The sequence below is a fragment of the Semicossyphus pulcher genome, unplaced genomic scaffold (genome assembly GCF_022749685.1).
Source record: "Semicossyphus pulcher isolate SPU_LCO1_2020_fin unplaced genomic scaffold, fSemPul1.0.p SCAF_22, whole genome shotgun sequence".
NCBI lineage: Eukaryota > Metazoa > Chordata > Actinopteri > Labriformes > Labridae > Semicossyphus > Semicossyphus pulcher.
Genome location: NW_027211696.1, coordinates 17,433,619 through 17,449,355, shown reverse-complemented (window position 1 = coordinate 17,449,355; position 15,737 = coordinate 17,433,619). Strand labels below are relative to the sequence as shown.

Here is a 15,737-nt window from a genome sequence, read left to right as displayed (position 1 = left end):
AAAATCCATGAATAATTGATTTCAGAATGCGGCGAGAGTCAACACACTGTAATTTGGAAATATTTATAAGCTGGAGAAAGCAAATACACTGAAGAGTCCTGTGGTGACTTCGGCAACCTTACTCTGCTTCTTAGTACATTAAAACTTTCTGCTGGGAAGAACTCTTCTCTAATATTCTGTTATGACAAAGTGGGAGCCAAAACCACTTCCTGAGCTGAGCCGACTCCAACGTTTCCACCTCTGATAGGCTTATCTCTCGGGGGCCACATTCACAGTGGGCAAGGCAAAAGTCAAAATTTTAAGCACTACAAGTTGCCTGGCAGCTTTCTTCTCTCTGCTGCTATGAAGGCCAAAATACCAAAGTTAAAAAACTATGATACGCTTTTAGTATAAATGAATGATACTGAATACTTCTTAATATGCTACAGCAAAACGATCGAAAGTCTTAGTCACACAAAATATGATCTTTTCTTAAATTAGCAATTGGCACAAAGTGCTAGTACAGAAAAATAACTGCACACATACCAACAAATTGGCAATTATGTTAATAGCAAATAAAAGGCAGCATGAGCACTATTCCTACTCTATCTGCACAAGATGGGTGTCTGCCTGTAGTTTCATTATTTTGCTGTGTTTGGGATCTCTGCATCAACCTTTGTGCAGCGGTGTGGAGGCCCCGGCCAGCCCCTGGCAGGTTGGGACTCAAAAAAGTTGCCACCAGCTGATATTTTATCTCCGTCTCTCTCCTTTGCTTTCCGGATGTCTGAAACAGACACTAAACTTTAGTGTCTGTTTAGTGAGTAAAGGGTACCTTGTGCATCTGATTAGCTTCGTTTTCACCACAGGAATTTTCCACAGGCACAAGGGACTTCTGACTAAACTCCTGGTCACACACCCGTGTCAACCACAGGGACCGGGGTCTTAATCAAGCGCCACTGGTGATTGTTTTATGCACCAAAAAGTCCCTGCTTGGGGAAATTATTTTCCAAAAGTTGCAAAAACAAAGAGGTGGTAAATACAGCACTGAACTTTTCTGATTGGTCCAGTACTTGCAGCATTTAGGAGACTGGTGGAGCAGCGAGAGGTTTGACTATCTGACCATGATCCAGGGTCTCCTTCTCTGGCAGAAAAAGACTCAACTACTGTCAGTAGTTAATTTTCGCGTTTGTGCCGGTTGCACAAATTCTATCTCTACAGGACATCGAGCCCACTGTTTTCCTGACAGGAAGAGGAAAGGAGGTAGCTTTCGTGCATGGGTGCGTTTTTGTGCAGGTGAAGTGACGGGATTCAGGAAGCACAAGCACCTATCAAACAAAGTATCAGGAAACTGTCAGCGCTCTCACACACCGCAAAACGTAGTACGGAAGGCAATACGAAAGACAACTGATACAAGCCAACACTCGCCCAGTAGTAACTGTAATGGGTAAGTATTAATGCTCCCACTTGCTACTACTCATGATTTGTTATAGCCTTTGGTGTGTGATTACTTTACAGTGTTGTGATGTGTCACTCATCATGACGCCTGCCCAGTTATCCAGTGGCACTGCAACTCACTGCCTCTCCTGTGGCGGTTAAATCTCCTCATCCTGGCCTGTTCCTGGTCTCTTTGACGCTTTACAGGCTCATAATTAGAAGCTTGTGGTCCGTCATATGCATATGAATTAACAATTTCTTCATCTTCAATGACAGGACTGGCATTTAGATCCATATTTATTCATGTTAAACCTGTCATTAATCGGTGGGACTGGTTGTCTGTTTGGATGCAGAAATATAAGAAAACATAGAAAACAAAGATGCACTGGGGTCTCCAACCTGCAAGCTGCCCTTTAATGGAAGCCATGGTGAAAACGGTAAGACTTCTCTTTGTGTGTTTAACCACCCTGAACCAATCAAGGTTTTATTTCTCTGAATTACTCTCGTTCTCTATAAGGTTGCTTCATCTTTTCACTCACTGTCTAGCACGCTCAACCACCGCTACTCTTGCTTGGTCTTGTCACGGCTTTGAGTTGAAGATTTGATTATTGATGTGTTATTCAATCCCTTCAGTCGTTCAGTACTATCAAATGAAATGAATGGAAATTAAAACCTGAGTTGCTGCTTTTTCCTACAAATCACTGTCATCCCGATTGATGCGACAGTGCTCTGCAGGGTTTGGTCTGTTTAGTCTAGATTACCATATTGCTGTCTCTAACACGTATAAAGGTGAGGATAACATGTTGCAACCTTGAACAGGATCCTTTAAGACTTTAAAAATGTAGAGTTTAGAGTATCACCAAGTCTGAGCCCTGTTTAGATCAAGTGTCCAGGAAGTGATTCACTGCATTTTGAATGCGTTTTCCTGTTAATCCTTCCTGTTACAGCTAATTGTTGCAGTGTACCATGCTGTCATAACAGCCTCCATAGAAAAAATCAGCGGCTGACAGCTCTGAACTTTGAGGCACCTTTTGTCAAACCCTTTTACTTGTGACTCATACATAACACATGTGATCTTACCTGATTTTCAGACAGCCACATTGCAGTCATCTGGTTCAGTTTAGTGAAGCTGTACGGAAGATTCTTTAACCTGCAGCGAAACAGAAACAACGCAGGTAGTCAGTCCTCTTGTATGAACAATGTAAAAGGGAAAAAAAAGTGTTTCAAATGTATTGTGTGCGATAAGTTTAATAATAATTTGGCACACTATAAAGTTAGGCTGAAAACATATTGAACTTTTTCTTTAAAATATTTGATTGCTGTTGAGCCAAAATCAGTGTATTTGGCACAGAGAGACATCAGGAAAGCCCCTGATTAAAACCTCAATCAGGCCTTAGCTTCCAAACCAAACCTCATCTTCATTCTGGACACAATTAAGACCCTTCCATCATGATGGCATAATTATCTGGTTGTAAGACTCAGTGTGGCTTTTTTTGTCCAATTCATTCAACAGTTACAGCACCACTGCAGGAATGCCTTTCAAAAAGATACTTTTATAATGAGCTACAACTAAATCTTAATTTTTCAGTTAATGTGCCGATTTATTTTCCTAAAGACCAGCTCCAGTCATGTTTTAAGATGCATAAAAAGCTCTGCTTGAAATAATAAATTGTGTCTGATGTGTTTTTTTCGGCAAAATATGTTTAATTACCTTTAAAAATCCTCCCGTGGCATCTCCTACTTCTCCCTCATTAAAAAATCCTGAATGTGCATAGGCCCCGCCCACTATGTGCTACGTTTCTCCTTTCATCAACAAAACACGTCTCTGCCATCGTTTAGAGGCAACTTGTTGAAACTTAGCTAGCTTGAAATGTAGTCATTAGTAGCAGTAACGTTAACGTTAGTAGTCAGTTTGCAAAAATGGCGATGATAGTTACAGCTGGCTCGCGCATCGCCAAAGTGGCTGCCATAGGTTGCACATAATGATATGCATAGCATCACCCCGTCCATTAATAGGATTGACTCCTTAGGTTTGTGATGTCTCAAACCTGCCAATCTGAAAACGTGTTGTTCAGCCTGTCCTTGGTACACTGCAGTTTAAAAGCAGACAGGCCCAGCCATGGAGATGACTGCTGATGTTGTCCCTGATATGTCTTGTAGCGGACGAAGAACACCACATGGAGATGTTTACAAGGTTAAAACTGGATTTTCACTGGAGGTTGTCTTTAATAAGTCAATTATATTTCATACAAGAAAGCAGTAAAAAATAGCTTTCTTGGAACATTTTCTTAAACCCACTGTGACGTCTTAAAAAACAATTCTATTTACGGTGATATAAAACTATACAGCAGTAAAACCTCTGGAGAAAGTGAACCACTTGCTTTAAAATTACTTAGCAATAGTTCAAAATAAACAGAGAAAAACCCTTCAAATGCCTTTGCCCTTAAACTTGACCCCTATTATGCATGAACACTGCCAGTCCAGACTCACTTGTTGTTGCTCAGATTTATGACCTTGAGCTTCTGCATGTCACCCATCTCCTCAGGCAAAGACTCCAGCTTGTTGGAATGCAAGAAGAGCACAGTTGCATTCTTCCAGTTGCCCATCTGTGAGGGAAAGAAACCAGAGACTCAGTCAGTCATGAGCTGACCAGGCTAGCTGTTACAGCTGAGCAGACAGACAGGACACACCATTTAACACATTCCCACATAACACACACTTATACTCGCATGTGCATTGCTTACCTCAGGGGGAAGCTGGGCGAGGAAGTTGTGATCTGCAGCGAAGGTGCGGATGCAGAGGCATTGGCCGATGGAGGAGGGCAAGGCTTCGATCTCATTGAAACTGCAGTCCAGCTCATCCAGCGCGCTCAGCCTGATGAAGCAGGAGGACTTTAATCATGTGGTGTAATTACTATATACACAGCACATACTTTGGGAACAAGGTTGAATCTCGACTGAAGAATGTGGAATATCAAAGTGAAAAGTGGCACTTCATTGATTTGGCAGTGTACCTTCATAGAAATCAAAGATTTGAGAAAGACTAGTGGTGGAACAAAATACAGATACGGCAACATATCATCATCCTGACTGGTGCATTACAGTTACTGCTAGACTAGCTGCAAATACCGATATTTGAATTTACAAATAGAAGGTGCTCTAAACAGATTTCCCTGTGATTTTGACTCACCATGTCACTAATTCATGACTCCTTGAAAATTTAAAGTCCTAATTTGGTCCACAGGTGTGTAAACTTAAATTACAGACTGAAACCATGTACATTGTTTAATTTCAGTTTGTGTGAAATTCTGCGAAACGACACCAAATTGAAGTGAATAATACATTAATCCTGCACTTTTTAGGGGCATTTTGTTTTCTTCAGCTAATCAGATATCGTAATGTATCGTTATGATTGCCTTGGAATATATTAATTATCGCAGAATCGCTGTATCCTGATATTATCGTTATCGTGGGCCATGTTGTGTCGTATTGTGAGTTACCCTCTGATTAGAAAGACTGATTAAAAAACTAAATGTAACTCACAATGCATTAATAATATGAATGTAAAGAGAAAATCTTGCCAAAACGTCAAGTGATAGTGATACAATTCTCAAGATGCACATCAACAACAACATATATTCGACCTCCATAATCGCTCACATCTTTTTAACTCATCCCGGGTTTGTAACAAGGGCTCTTTGTTAGAAATTTGTACTCCCAGTTCAACACTCAGAATCACATGCCTAAACTAACCAATCCAACAACAACAACAACAAATTCCATAAGACTTTCCCTAAAAACCCTCGATTACTTTTTAAAACTGAGATCAGCTCCTCTAGCTGCAAACTTTTGCAGCTTTTGAATGACAGACTGGTAATCCCATGTAAAGTGCATGTGAATGGAGATGTGATATGCGCTTTCAGGCATGCAAGCATTGGCAGAGATTAGTTCTGAAACTTTGCTACCCCAAATGATGCTGTAAACTCTCAGAGAGATGCCTTCAGTAATAACTAAGAAGAAGAACTCTTACTTACACCAACTAATGAGGCAGTATCTTAAAGTTACTGCAGCCCTGAGAGACATCCACAACAACAATGATGCCCCTTAAAAGCTCCATGGGACAACATTTAAAGCATTGACATTTTAAAGTGAGCCCATGTTGACACAGACTGCCTTGAAGCCGAGGCTTTCTGCTGAATGAAAAATACAAATGCATTCTGGGAATTCAGATGAATACAAACAGAGTGCGACTTGTGGGAGAGCTGCTGTGTAACAATACCATCGGATTCCAAAACACAGGATTTGACCCCTCTCTGAATATGTAACAGGGACAAAAACAACTCTGTGCAACCAACAGTGGGTCAGAATAAAATCAGCGAGGAATGAATGAAAAAAAAAAATCAGCTTGCTTAAGCTAAAATCCTTGCATGGGATTAAACTAAACCACAGGCTTTATCACATAATCTGTATCAAATTACACAAGGAGACACGTTCTAGCATACGGACAATTGAGGGAGGCTGTTGTTTGGAAACAACGGAGGAAAATAAACCGTAGAGCTGCAGGAGTAATTGTCACTACATGTAGATTTGTCACTGAAACGTGGACGTGAAAGTGGAGTGATGAAAAAACATTGCTGGATTAAATTGGAGCCTAATCTTATGCTGGACCACAACGACACAGAGCAGATGAAGGGTCAGGATGTGGACCTGGCTCTCTCATAGCGGCCTCAGCAGCTGTTGACTGCTGGATTCACCTGTCTGCTGTATAAAAAAATATCAGTCTGAGAGGAGCTACAGCGGTTTTTAATCCATCAGTGCGGCATCGGAGGGTCATCTGGCTCGAGATTACCACCGACCCCGCCACAATAAAAGCAAAGCTCAAACCGTTTCCATAAATCAACTTGACTCTGAACCTTGACTTTCAATTATAGTCGTTCAAGCTTCATAATCATGGCTGTTATCAATTTACTTAATATGATCTGCATTAGACCAAAACAAATAAAGCATCAGGACACATTACGCTTAATGGGAATATCTGATTTATCCAGACAGACGTTTTATGTGATCAGTGGGATGGCAGATGAGAACGCCACAATAATCCACTGATCTCTGGGTTTATTCTGCTGATATTAAAAGCGACTGCTGTTGCGCTCACCCTCCGATGGAGTCTGGCAAGTACATCAGCTGGTTCTCATCCACCTTCAGCGCAGTCAGTTTCTTTAGTGAGCCTAAAACAGGAAGAAAAGAGAGACAGAGAGAGAGAATTAGAGGGATGCAGCTTAGGGCAGTTAGTGATTATCACTTACTGTTGCACCACAAAGAGTGATATCCACCACTGCAGTTAATTGGATTGATTCATGCTGTCATCAATACAGTAATCAACCCTGAATCTGCAGTGCACGGTGCGTCAGGCCTCATCTGATTTAATTAGCCCGCTGATAAAAGGAAGTAAATACAAATAATTGCAATATATAAAACAAGCATCGGATATAAATTGATTGTACCCGATTTAATATTATGCTACCTACTGAGATTGTATTACACTGGTGCTCTGTGCAGGCTCTGCCTGAAACGACTCAGTCTGCCCTGTTCCTTTAAGAAACCCCGTCCCTACAAGCCCACTTTCTTCTGATTGGCCAGCCTTTGGAAGCCTGCTGAGGCTGCACTTTGTGACGTCACATATTGCAGTGTGCAGAAAAAACGGTGTGAAACCTGGCGTTCACAGCAGCCCGCAGACTGAGCTGAGCAGCCTGGGGATTACTGCGACATACTTTTACCTACAGATTTGAAACCGACATTTAGTCTGGACATCCTGTCCTAAAATGTGAAACAGTTTTATTCACATATTTGCAGTCTAGTTTTAACATTTCTTTGGTTAAAACTCAACATCTTCTTGCACTACTGTACTGTGGACCACTGCAAGGAGACTGGGCATTTCCTTACATTCTGAGCTTTAAAGTTGGTGCACTTCTAGTGTTTAAAACATGTATTTCAGCTAAGCAGGAGAAACACAATCTCGTCATCTACTGGAATTAGATTTCTCCCAAAACATGTTAATGGACCCAGGAACGAAAAAATGCATTGGCAGTAGTAAAGAGAGTTAGAGGTGTTTCATAATGTATTTTCTTCAAATAGGTCGAGTGTGTGTGTGTGTGTGTGTGTGTGTGTGTGTGTGTGTGTGTGTGTGTGTGTGTGTGTGTGTGTGTGTGTGTGTGTGCTGTAATATTTACCGATGGAGCCTGGCAGCTGTGTGAGGCCGTTGTTGGACAGCAGGAGGTCCTGCAGACTCTCACAGCCGCAGATTTGCTCATCGACCATCTCCAGGTTGTTCTTGGACACATCCAGGTACACCAGCTGTTTGAGCGTCCCCAGCATCTGGGTAAATAACAATAACAAACACCAGAAATAAATACACAACACACTATTTCTCTCCAATTATCCTCAATAAATGTATGCCAGGGATTAGGCAGTAGTGTTGTGTGGATAAAAAAACCCCCCAAACATTCTCAGTAGTGAGGTAAAGGAACATATACAGGTTAAATATTGGTTTAATTATTACACTTGAAATTAATAATGCACTTTAATATACAAAGGAAAACAGTTGCTGTATTTATACAAATGTCATTGCTTCTAAAATGGCCAGGCTGTGATTACAGCTGATGCTGTTGAAATGCTGGCAGCAGAACAAATGCTTTAATTATGACCCAGTTACAAACAAGCTGGCCATTTGGATGAAAAATGAATCCCTTGTAACACATTCTGACTATAAAAACATCATTATACATTAATTATGTTCAAGGAAAATAATTACTTCACAGCTGCAGATTTTTTTGTAACCATTTCTGAGACATCTGCAAACCCGAAAGTATTTTTTTTTCAGTAAAACAGTCTAATTGTGTTGATCCAGGGAGAGAAACATGTCTAAACTGCTGCTCCTTCTCTGCTGGTTTTCAGAGGGCTCAAAGTCTGATGCAAACTGACACCAGCTCAGTTTGAAGAAGATTAAAGCTGACACAAAAACTGAAAATAAAGGGAAATAATTTCAAAACAATGTTTTCGGGCTCTGTAAGTGTAGGGGAATGAATTTAGATTTTACCCCAGGTAAAAACGTCAGTCTGTTCCCGTCCATCCACAGCTCCTTGATTCCAGTCAGCTGCTCCAGCACCTCAGGCTGTGGATGTAAAGAGGAGAAAGGAGGTTAAGTGATAGGATGAGATTGTATGAGTGCTGTAGTGTTGTGTGTGTGTGTGTGTGTGTGTGTGTGTGTGTGTGTGTGTGTGTGGCTGTTGGGAAGGGACAGGATGAAGAGGTTTGGTCATAAACAAGCTAATAACGGAAATATAAAGCCATTTATTTATTCCACTCACAGTAATTATGTAATAATAAATGTTCTCTCTTCCACGAAAAACAAGACTTATTTTTAGTACGCTTAAAGGGGAATTCTTGTATTTTGAATCATGAGCCCTATTTCTTACATTTTTTTCTGGTCTAAACACTAAATGGGAACAAAAAGTTTTGGGACTGCTTTAGCCGACAGCGGAGAAACAGGCTTTAATACTGCAGGCAAATGTGCCCAATCAAAGTACATACATCAAAGTAGAAAAGTGCTTTTTTAGTTACTGACAGATTGTTATTCACAGTGTCTAACAGCATAAACAAAATGCTCCATCTCTGTAGGGATCCTTTTAATTAAAGAGCTATATGATTTATTAAACCTGAAACACCAGCTATATTACTCTCTTCACAGCCACCAGACTCCAGTGACAAAATGTTTTACCTTGCAGAACATGGGAGTTGCTGGTCTACTGCTGCTTTAATTGTTGAGTTTGTTTGTGTTATTGTGCACAAGTGTGGTGTTCTGTGAGAAACAATCACTGTGTTTGTCAATAGGGTCTGGTGGCATCACACGACAGCGTGGTAGTGGCTGTCTCTGGTATAAAAAACATTTTAGTCTTTATGAAAAAGCGCTATCTCTGTTTGGATCCTTTTAAGTAAAGAGTAATATGATTTATCAAACCTGAAATGGTGGCTATATTACTCACAGCCACCAGACTCCATTGACAAAAACGGCAATTCTACCTTGCAGAACATGCGAGTTGCTGGTCTACTGCTGCTTCAATCGTTGAGATTGTTTGTGTTCTTTTGCAACTTTGGCGTATTAAATGGTTCATATGAATCCAAAACAATACTTGGCCAACATAAATTTACACCTAGGCAGCGGTTAACAAGAAACTTGCTCCGTGAGGAACAATTACCGTTTTTATCAACAGAGCCTGGTGGCATTTAACGACAGCGTTGCAGTACCTGTCTCTAGTACAAAAAAGCATTTTAGTCTTTATCAGAAAGGTGGATCTCTGTAGGGATCCCTTGAGTAATGTTGATATTCACTGTGGCAAAAACAAGGACTTTTAGAGGACGTCCTTTAAAAGGGGTCCAAATCGTTTTGTTCCTATCAGTCATTCAGAACCCAAAATATACAGTTTTAAGATACTAGAATTCCCCCTGAAAAAAGGTAATCAGTTTCAAATATGAAAGAGAAGGAAAGGCGACAGATTAAGGACAGAGGAGGTGAGTCACCAGCAGAAAGGTAGAAAGCCCTGGGCATCAGCAGGCCGACTGACAGATACTCACCACTTCAGTGAACTCATTACTCCCCAGGTCCAACCTCTCCAGCTGTGTGAGCTTATGCATGCTCCTGCGGACACACGGGACAGACAGGGAGTGAGATCTTTTCAAATCAACAGGGAAATCAAATCACTCCCAAATGATTACATCACATCAGATTCATATTTAATGATTTCACAAGTGGAGAATGTCACTGAACTGACCCCCTTTTGTTGAGGCAGGAGGAACAGTGAGGATTAGTCGCCAAATGTATCAAAAAGCAAGCCAAAAGAAAAAGATTTACGCTTAATTTTGGATCGCATACAAACTCTAATGTTGCTCCCTTAGCTGAATAATTTTACAAGGAAATAAATACCTCTAAGCACTCGGGCGTGACAGAAATATGCTTTAAATAATGGAAAATGTGACGTATGCTCGCCCTAAGCCCTCGCTCCAGAATTTCTCCCCCACATTCAGGTCACAGTCTCACATTCTGCGCAAGAAAGTAAACAAGCAGATAAAAAACCTGGACGATTAAACTGCTCACACTTCACTAATATATTCAAAGGATCAGTAGTGGTTAGAAAAAAGCTTAGCTCACATTTAAGGTAGCTAAAGTGGGTATTCTTTAGTCTACCTTTGTGCAAAATCTGCTGAGAAGATGCCTTTGAAGGCATTTAACTCTAAACGGCAGAAGAACGGAATTAACTTTGGCTTTTCCGTTTTGTCAGTCGAATCTCTGCAGGTTTATTTTTCTATCTGTGTCACCATAAGCAGAGTGATGCAGGAGCAACAGCACGGCACGCTGTAAACTGGTATCAAAATGACTCTTCAGTTCATAGTTCAGGAACCTGCCACTAGTTGACACTCGGCAGAGCTTAAATGGCTGCAACAGATCTGCCACTACTACCTTAAGCTCTCTACTTGAAAGTCAGTTAAATAATGACTTGAAACATGCTTATTTGCACATCACAAGCATTTTAAGGCTCTTATTGATCTGTTTTTAATGTTTTAATTGTTTTTCATGTGGGCTGCAGTGGTTAGCGCTGTCGCCTCATAGCTAGAAGGTTCCTGGTTCGAATCCTGGTCCAAACTTAGTGGGCCTTTCTGTGTGGAGTTTGCATGTTCTCCTCGTGCATGCGTGGGTTCCCTCCGGGTACTCCGGCTTCCTCCGACAGTCCAAAGACATGCTCGTTAGGTTCACTGGTGACTCTAAATTGCCCGTAGGTGTGAATGTGAGCGTGAAAGGTTGTCTGTCTCTATGCGTCAGTCCTGTGATTGACTGGCGATCAGTCCAGGTGTAACCCCGCCTCTCGCCCAATGACAGCTGGGATGGGTTTCAGCCCCCTCCGACCATGAACAGGACAAGCGTCATAGAAAATGGATGGATGGATGTTTTTCATGTCTTAAATTATTCTAAAATTTCTGATGACATTTAAAGGTTTAACTCAGGGAGTGCCATCACAACGCAATAGTATTGTTGTCTTGCACGCCATAATAATGCCAATAAAGCTTTGTAAGTTTGTAAGTATTCGGCTGGCAATGTTTTTATGTCGTCTGACAGCCAGTGCTTATGGGAAACATGTGCCATACAGGTCAAACATGAGACGCATGTAGGCTAACAAAAGATGTTTTTGTGGTGCTGAAGTGAGAGAACAAAAAGGACCGAGGAGCTGCTTTTTCAAATTGAGCCAAATCCTAATTAAACATAAAATTGTAAATTGGGTACAGATGTTTTATTCTGATGTCTTTTAAACTGGTGTCACACCCACAGAAATACGTCAAATGCTAAAAAAGGGAGAGTTAAAGATTTGCATAAGTAAGATTAGAAACCCTCAAAAACTTTTTCTGTAGAACTTGTGTGCCATCGTAAAAACGAGACAGAAATTAAAGAAAACACTCAAAACCAAAACAAAAGAGGTTGAGAGGAGATGAAACGGAGATGTACAGAGTTGTGTTTGGGAACAGATACGATGATCCTCTCACAGCAGGAAAGAAGCTTTAAAACACGAGTGAGATTCAGAGGAATGGAAAGAATAGATGGAAAAAAGAGGCCCGCCAACAGTGCTGTGAAGGAGTTGGTTTTATTTTTTAGGTGCTCCTCATAAAACGAGTATGTAAGACATGCGGCACAAATAACCGTTATGATTTAAGCCCTTTGGTGTTTTTGAAGTACTTGCTGCAATGTGAAAACAATTATCTGGATGTTCTTGAGCGTTTGCCAACTTTGTCACATTCTTACCTCAAAGTTGGCAGGAACACCAGCGACCCCCGTGTGAGCTGAAGGGGGTAAGTACGAATGAGCCGCGCTGGCTCGTCTAGAAAGAAAATTCACACTTTGCCTTTTGACCTCAAGTTGTGAGGAACGCAGCATCCTTCTTTAAATATAGAGGAACGTTTGGTTTATGCATGTGCTCGGTGTGTGTGAGAGAAAAGAGGCTGCACTTTTCTATATGGGAGCCCTGAAAAGACTTCTGCTGCGCCCCTTTGTGCACGCACACATTTGTTTACATCTCTGAAATGCTTGTGTGTTACTCTGGCAACGTTCCCGATCATTAGTCCCTTTCTTTGTCAGGGCTCCAGCCTTTAACGGGTCTGGTCTCCGTCACATAAACACAGCGGGAGGAGAGGAGCTGCTTGGAGCTGCAGCACAGGCAGGCCCCGTCCGTCAGTCAGAGAAAATAAGAAAAAGGAAAGTGAGTGAGATAACAACAGAAACTGAGCCAGAGGGAGGAAGGACAAAAAAGGCAAAGAGGGAAATGCAGTTTTTTGCTGAGAAAACGGGAAGGACATAAAACGAATGGTGCAGCAAGCGAAGCATGAGAGAGGACAGAGAGACTTCTCCCACAATCACCTGGAGCTTTCTCAAATATTTGTGGGACGTTTTTGTCTCCCAGTGGCACTTCTCAAATGGTGAAATAACCCTCAGCACTGTCTCAGCGGAGGATTATAAAACCTGCCACAGCAAGCAGCCAGAGAAAGGGGGCTCTTATGTAACACCATGGAATTTAATACTACAGTGAGAGGGGTGGGGAGGGACTTTACAGAAAAAAAAGAGGCAGATTGGAGGACGCAGCAGAGACACTGCAGGGGTTGTGAGAGGAAAAAGATAATGAGGAAGTGAGGGAAAAAACTTTGGACCTGCACGCTAACAGACAATAGACTACAGAGAATACAGCCCGACCATCGTTGGAGTGTTTGAGACTGATAATGATACAGATTTTAGACGGGAGAAATTCACTGATTACAGCTGAAAAAGTGAATTTCAGACCCCTTTTCTGTGCCAACCGTGTATCCATTGTTCAACAATGAGACTATACAAAAGGTAGTCAGAGAGCTGCTTTTTTTAAACAAATAACTGTCTGCTACATGTGCTGAGAGTGTAAAGTGAGCCTGCAGTGCTGGACAAACTATGTTCTTAAACCATTTCTAAATCACCCCAAGCAGTGTGTTTTTTTCATATGTTGTAAATAAAGTATGGATGCATACCACAAAACATACGCTTAAGAAGAAGAAGATGAAGAAGAAGAAAAAGAAGATGAAGACAGAGATGAGGAAGACAAAGGCCTGAAATACAGACATGCACAAACAGAACTCTATGGACATGCAGTTATGGAGAGATCAGGGATCCTATGTCTTGCTCTGGGACACCTCGACAAAGCCAAGGAAAGGAACTGGCTCCTCTCCAGCCCAATTTCCAGGCGTGGTCTGTACCAGGACTTGAACCGGCCACCCTCTAGTTTCCAAGCCAAGCCCCTATGGACTGAGCTACCGTCCACCCAGCTGATATATTCCATATGATACATCCCATATACCGAAGCCTTGAGTATTGCCAGTCCAATAATTGACACAAAGCAATGCGGTAACAAAAGCATATCAGGCTGTGAACTACAAACCAAGTCTCAAAACAACCACAAACCAGAAACCAACTGTAATAGAAGTGGAGAAAATGAAAGGAACCTAGGGCAGCTCTCTACCGTTAACAGCTTTTAAACAGAACGGTGATAAAACTTCTTCTCCTGAAAATGAACTCTAAAATCCCTCCAGTGGGATTTTATTACTGAATATGAGGCAGACACGCCCTCATACTTCCTCTGATTGAGTGGACATGTATTTCTTGATAACAGAGAAAGGTGTAAAAACACAACTCTTAAGATAAAACATGACTCATGTAGGCTGATATGGTAATTTAGTGTGAAACTAAACTGATATAAAAAAAAGGAACATAGTCAAATCTTTAGAGCAAATCACATCAGATTACACTGATGGTTCTTGACCCCGTTTATGACACAAACATTAGTATTACCCACTGAGTAAATAGAATATTCATTAGGTCGTCAGTATATTGTTTGGAAAATGTGTAATAAAATGAACTTACTTTGGCAACATCTTTAACTGGTTCTCCCTCAGCTCCAAGATCTGTAGTTTAGTCAGCCTGTAAGTAAAAAGCAAATGTCAGATTTTAAAAAGGTACAAAAACAACCATTTTTATTTAAATAACACAGTCTAACATGTGACCCTCACACAGTAGCAGTCTTCAAGTTTCCAATTGTTTTTGTGTATTGTAATGGTTAGTTTACACCCTACAATTGTCACTTAAATTCAATAATTATTCCCCAGTACTTTTGAATAAAGAAACCTTCATCTTATTATGCCCCACAGCAGTATGCGGCAGGGCTTTTAGAGCCATGATTTCCTCTGCAATCAGCGACATGACAGTATTTTGTGGCCATTTTTTCCCCCGAAACAAAAGATCACTTATGTTCTACTAAATAGGATGACAATAAAAAACATAATACGGTGAAATATAGGCTCATGGGACGAAGAAGTACGCAACTCAAGTCATACTTTTTGCGTCATCAGAAAGCTCAACACAAGTTATTGTTTAAAACACAAAAACATAAGAGCGTGACAGACTCCTCTGCTTTAATGAAACAAGCTCTTTTTATAAAGTTCAACATTTTCATGTAAATAAATGTCTGTTAAGTTACTATCACATCTATCGCCAAGTGAGGCAACACAATGGTGGTTGAGCCTGTGGCCCTCTGATAAAAGCCTTTGCATTTGCAGTATTACAGACTGGATGTCTGTGGCAAAAAAATCACAAGCGGCGCCCAGTTAGTGATGCGTTTTCCATCACCCAGCAGTGGTTGGTCTGCCAGAGAGGGTAGGCGGAGCTAAGAGGTCACTGCAAATGTTGCGAGTAAACACTAATCAAACAAAGAAAAGATCGATGACAAAAGATACAACTTCAAAGAAAGTCTAAAAAGGAAAGCAACCTTCAGCGAGGAAAATCAAGAGTTACAGAGTGCCCCCGCAATTACTGTTTATCGCCACAGGTGGTGCCAAAGAGAACGAAACTGAGCCCTTCGAAATTACCACTTTCATTACAGCCCCTTTAGAAACTGGAGTGAAAATATGTATCATACAATGTGGTTGTCCAATAAAACATTTAGTTTTATTTAAGGGATCATCCTTCAACATACAGCATACTGTATGCTTTAGTCATCCTCGCAATACACACATAGTCTTATGTCAAAGTCAATATTTGTCAGCATACTACCTTCCTCTACTCCAGATCGTACAGTGGGAGGATATCTCTGTGTCATTCTTTCATACAATATGTTTTTGCACTACTTGTTTAACTTCTATTCATTGGCTGAGTTTCTCTGACTTTTTGAAATTGTAGATTGTTGATAACTTTGTGCGGGCATGCACACA

The 15,737-nt window shown here is 41.0% G+C and overlaps 1 protein-coding gene across 3 annotated transcripts in view; it reads right to left on the bottom strand.

Annotated features, from left to right (window-relative positions):
• The window catches only part of erbin (erbb2 interacting protein), a 62,956-nt gene that overhangs the window by 17,686 nt on the left and 29,533 nt on the right, over window positions 1–15,737 (bottom strand). For all 3 annotated transcript variants that reach the window (XM_069673051.1, XM_069673053.1, XM_069673052.1), the window contains exons 7-14: window positions 14,395–14,451; window positions 10,044–10,107; window positions 8,509–8,583; window positions 7,643–7,787; window positions 6,568–6,640; window positions 4,158–4,287; window positions 3,904–4,019; window positions 2,494–2,563 (exon numbers count right to left, since the gene is read on the bottom strand). In XM_069673051.1, coding sequence (XP_069529152.1) covers window positions 2,494–2,563; window positions 3,904–4,019; window positions 4,158–4,287; window positions 6,568–6,640; window positions 7,643–7,787; window positions 8,509–8,583; window positions 10,044–10,107; window positions 14,395–14,451 — 730 coding nt within the window. The remainder of the gene's footprint in view (window positions 1–2,493; window positions 2,564–3,903; window positions 4,020–4,157; window positions 4,288–6,567; window positions 6,641–7,642; window positions 7,788–8,508; window positions 8,584–10,043; window positions 10,108–14,394; window positions 14,452–15,737) is intronic.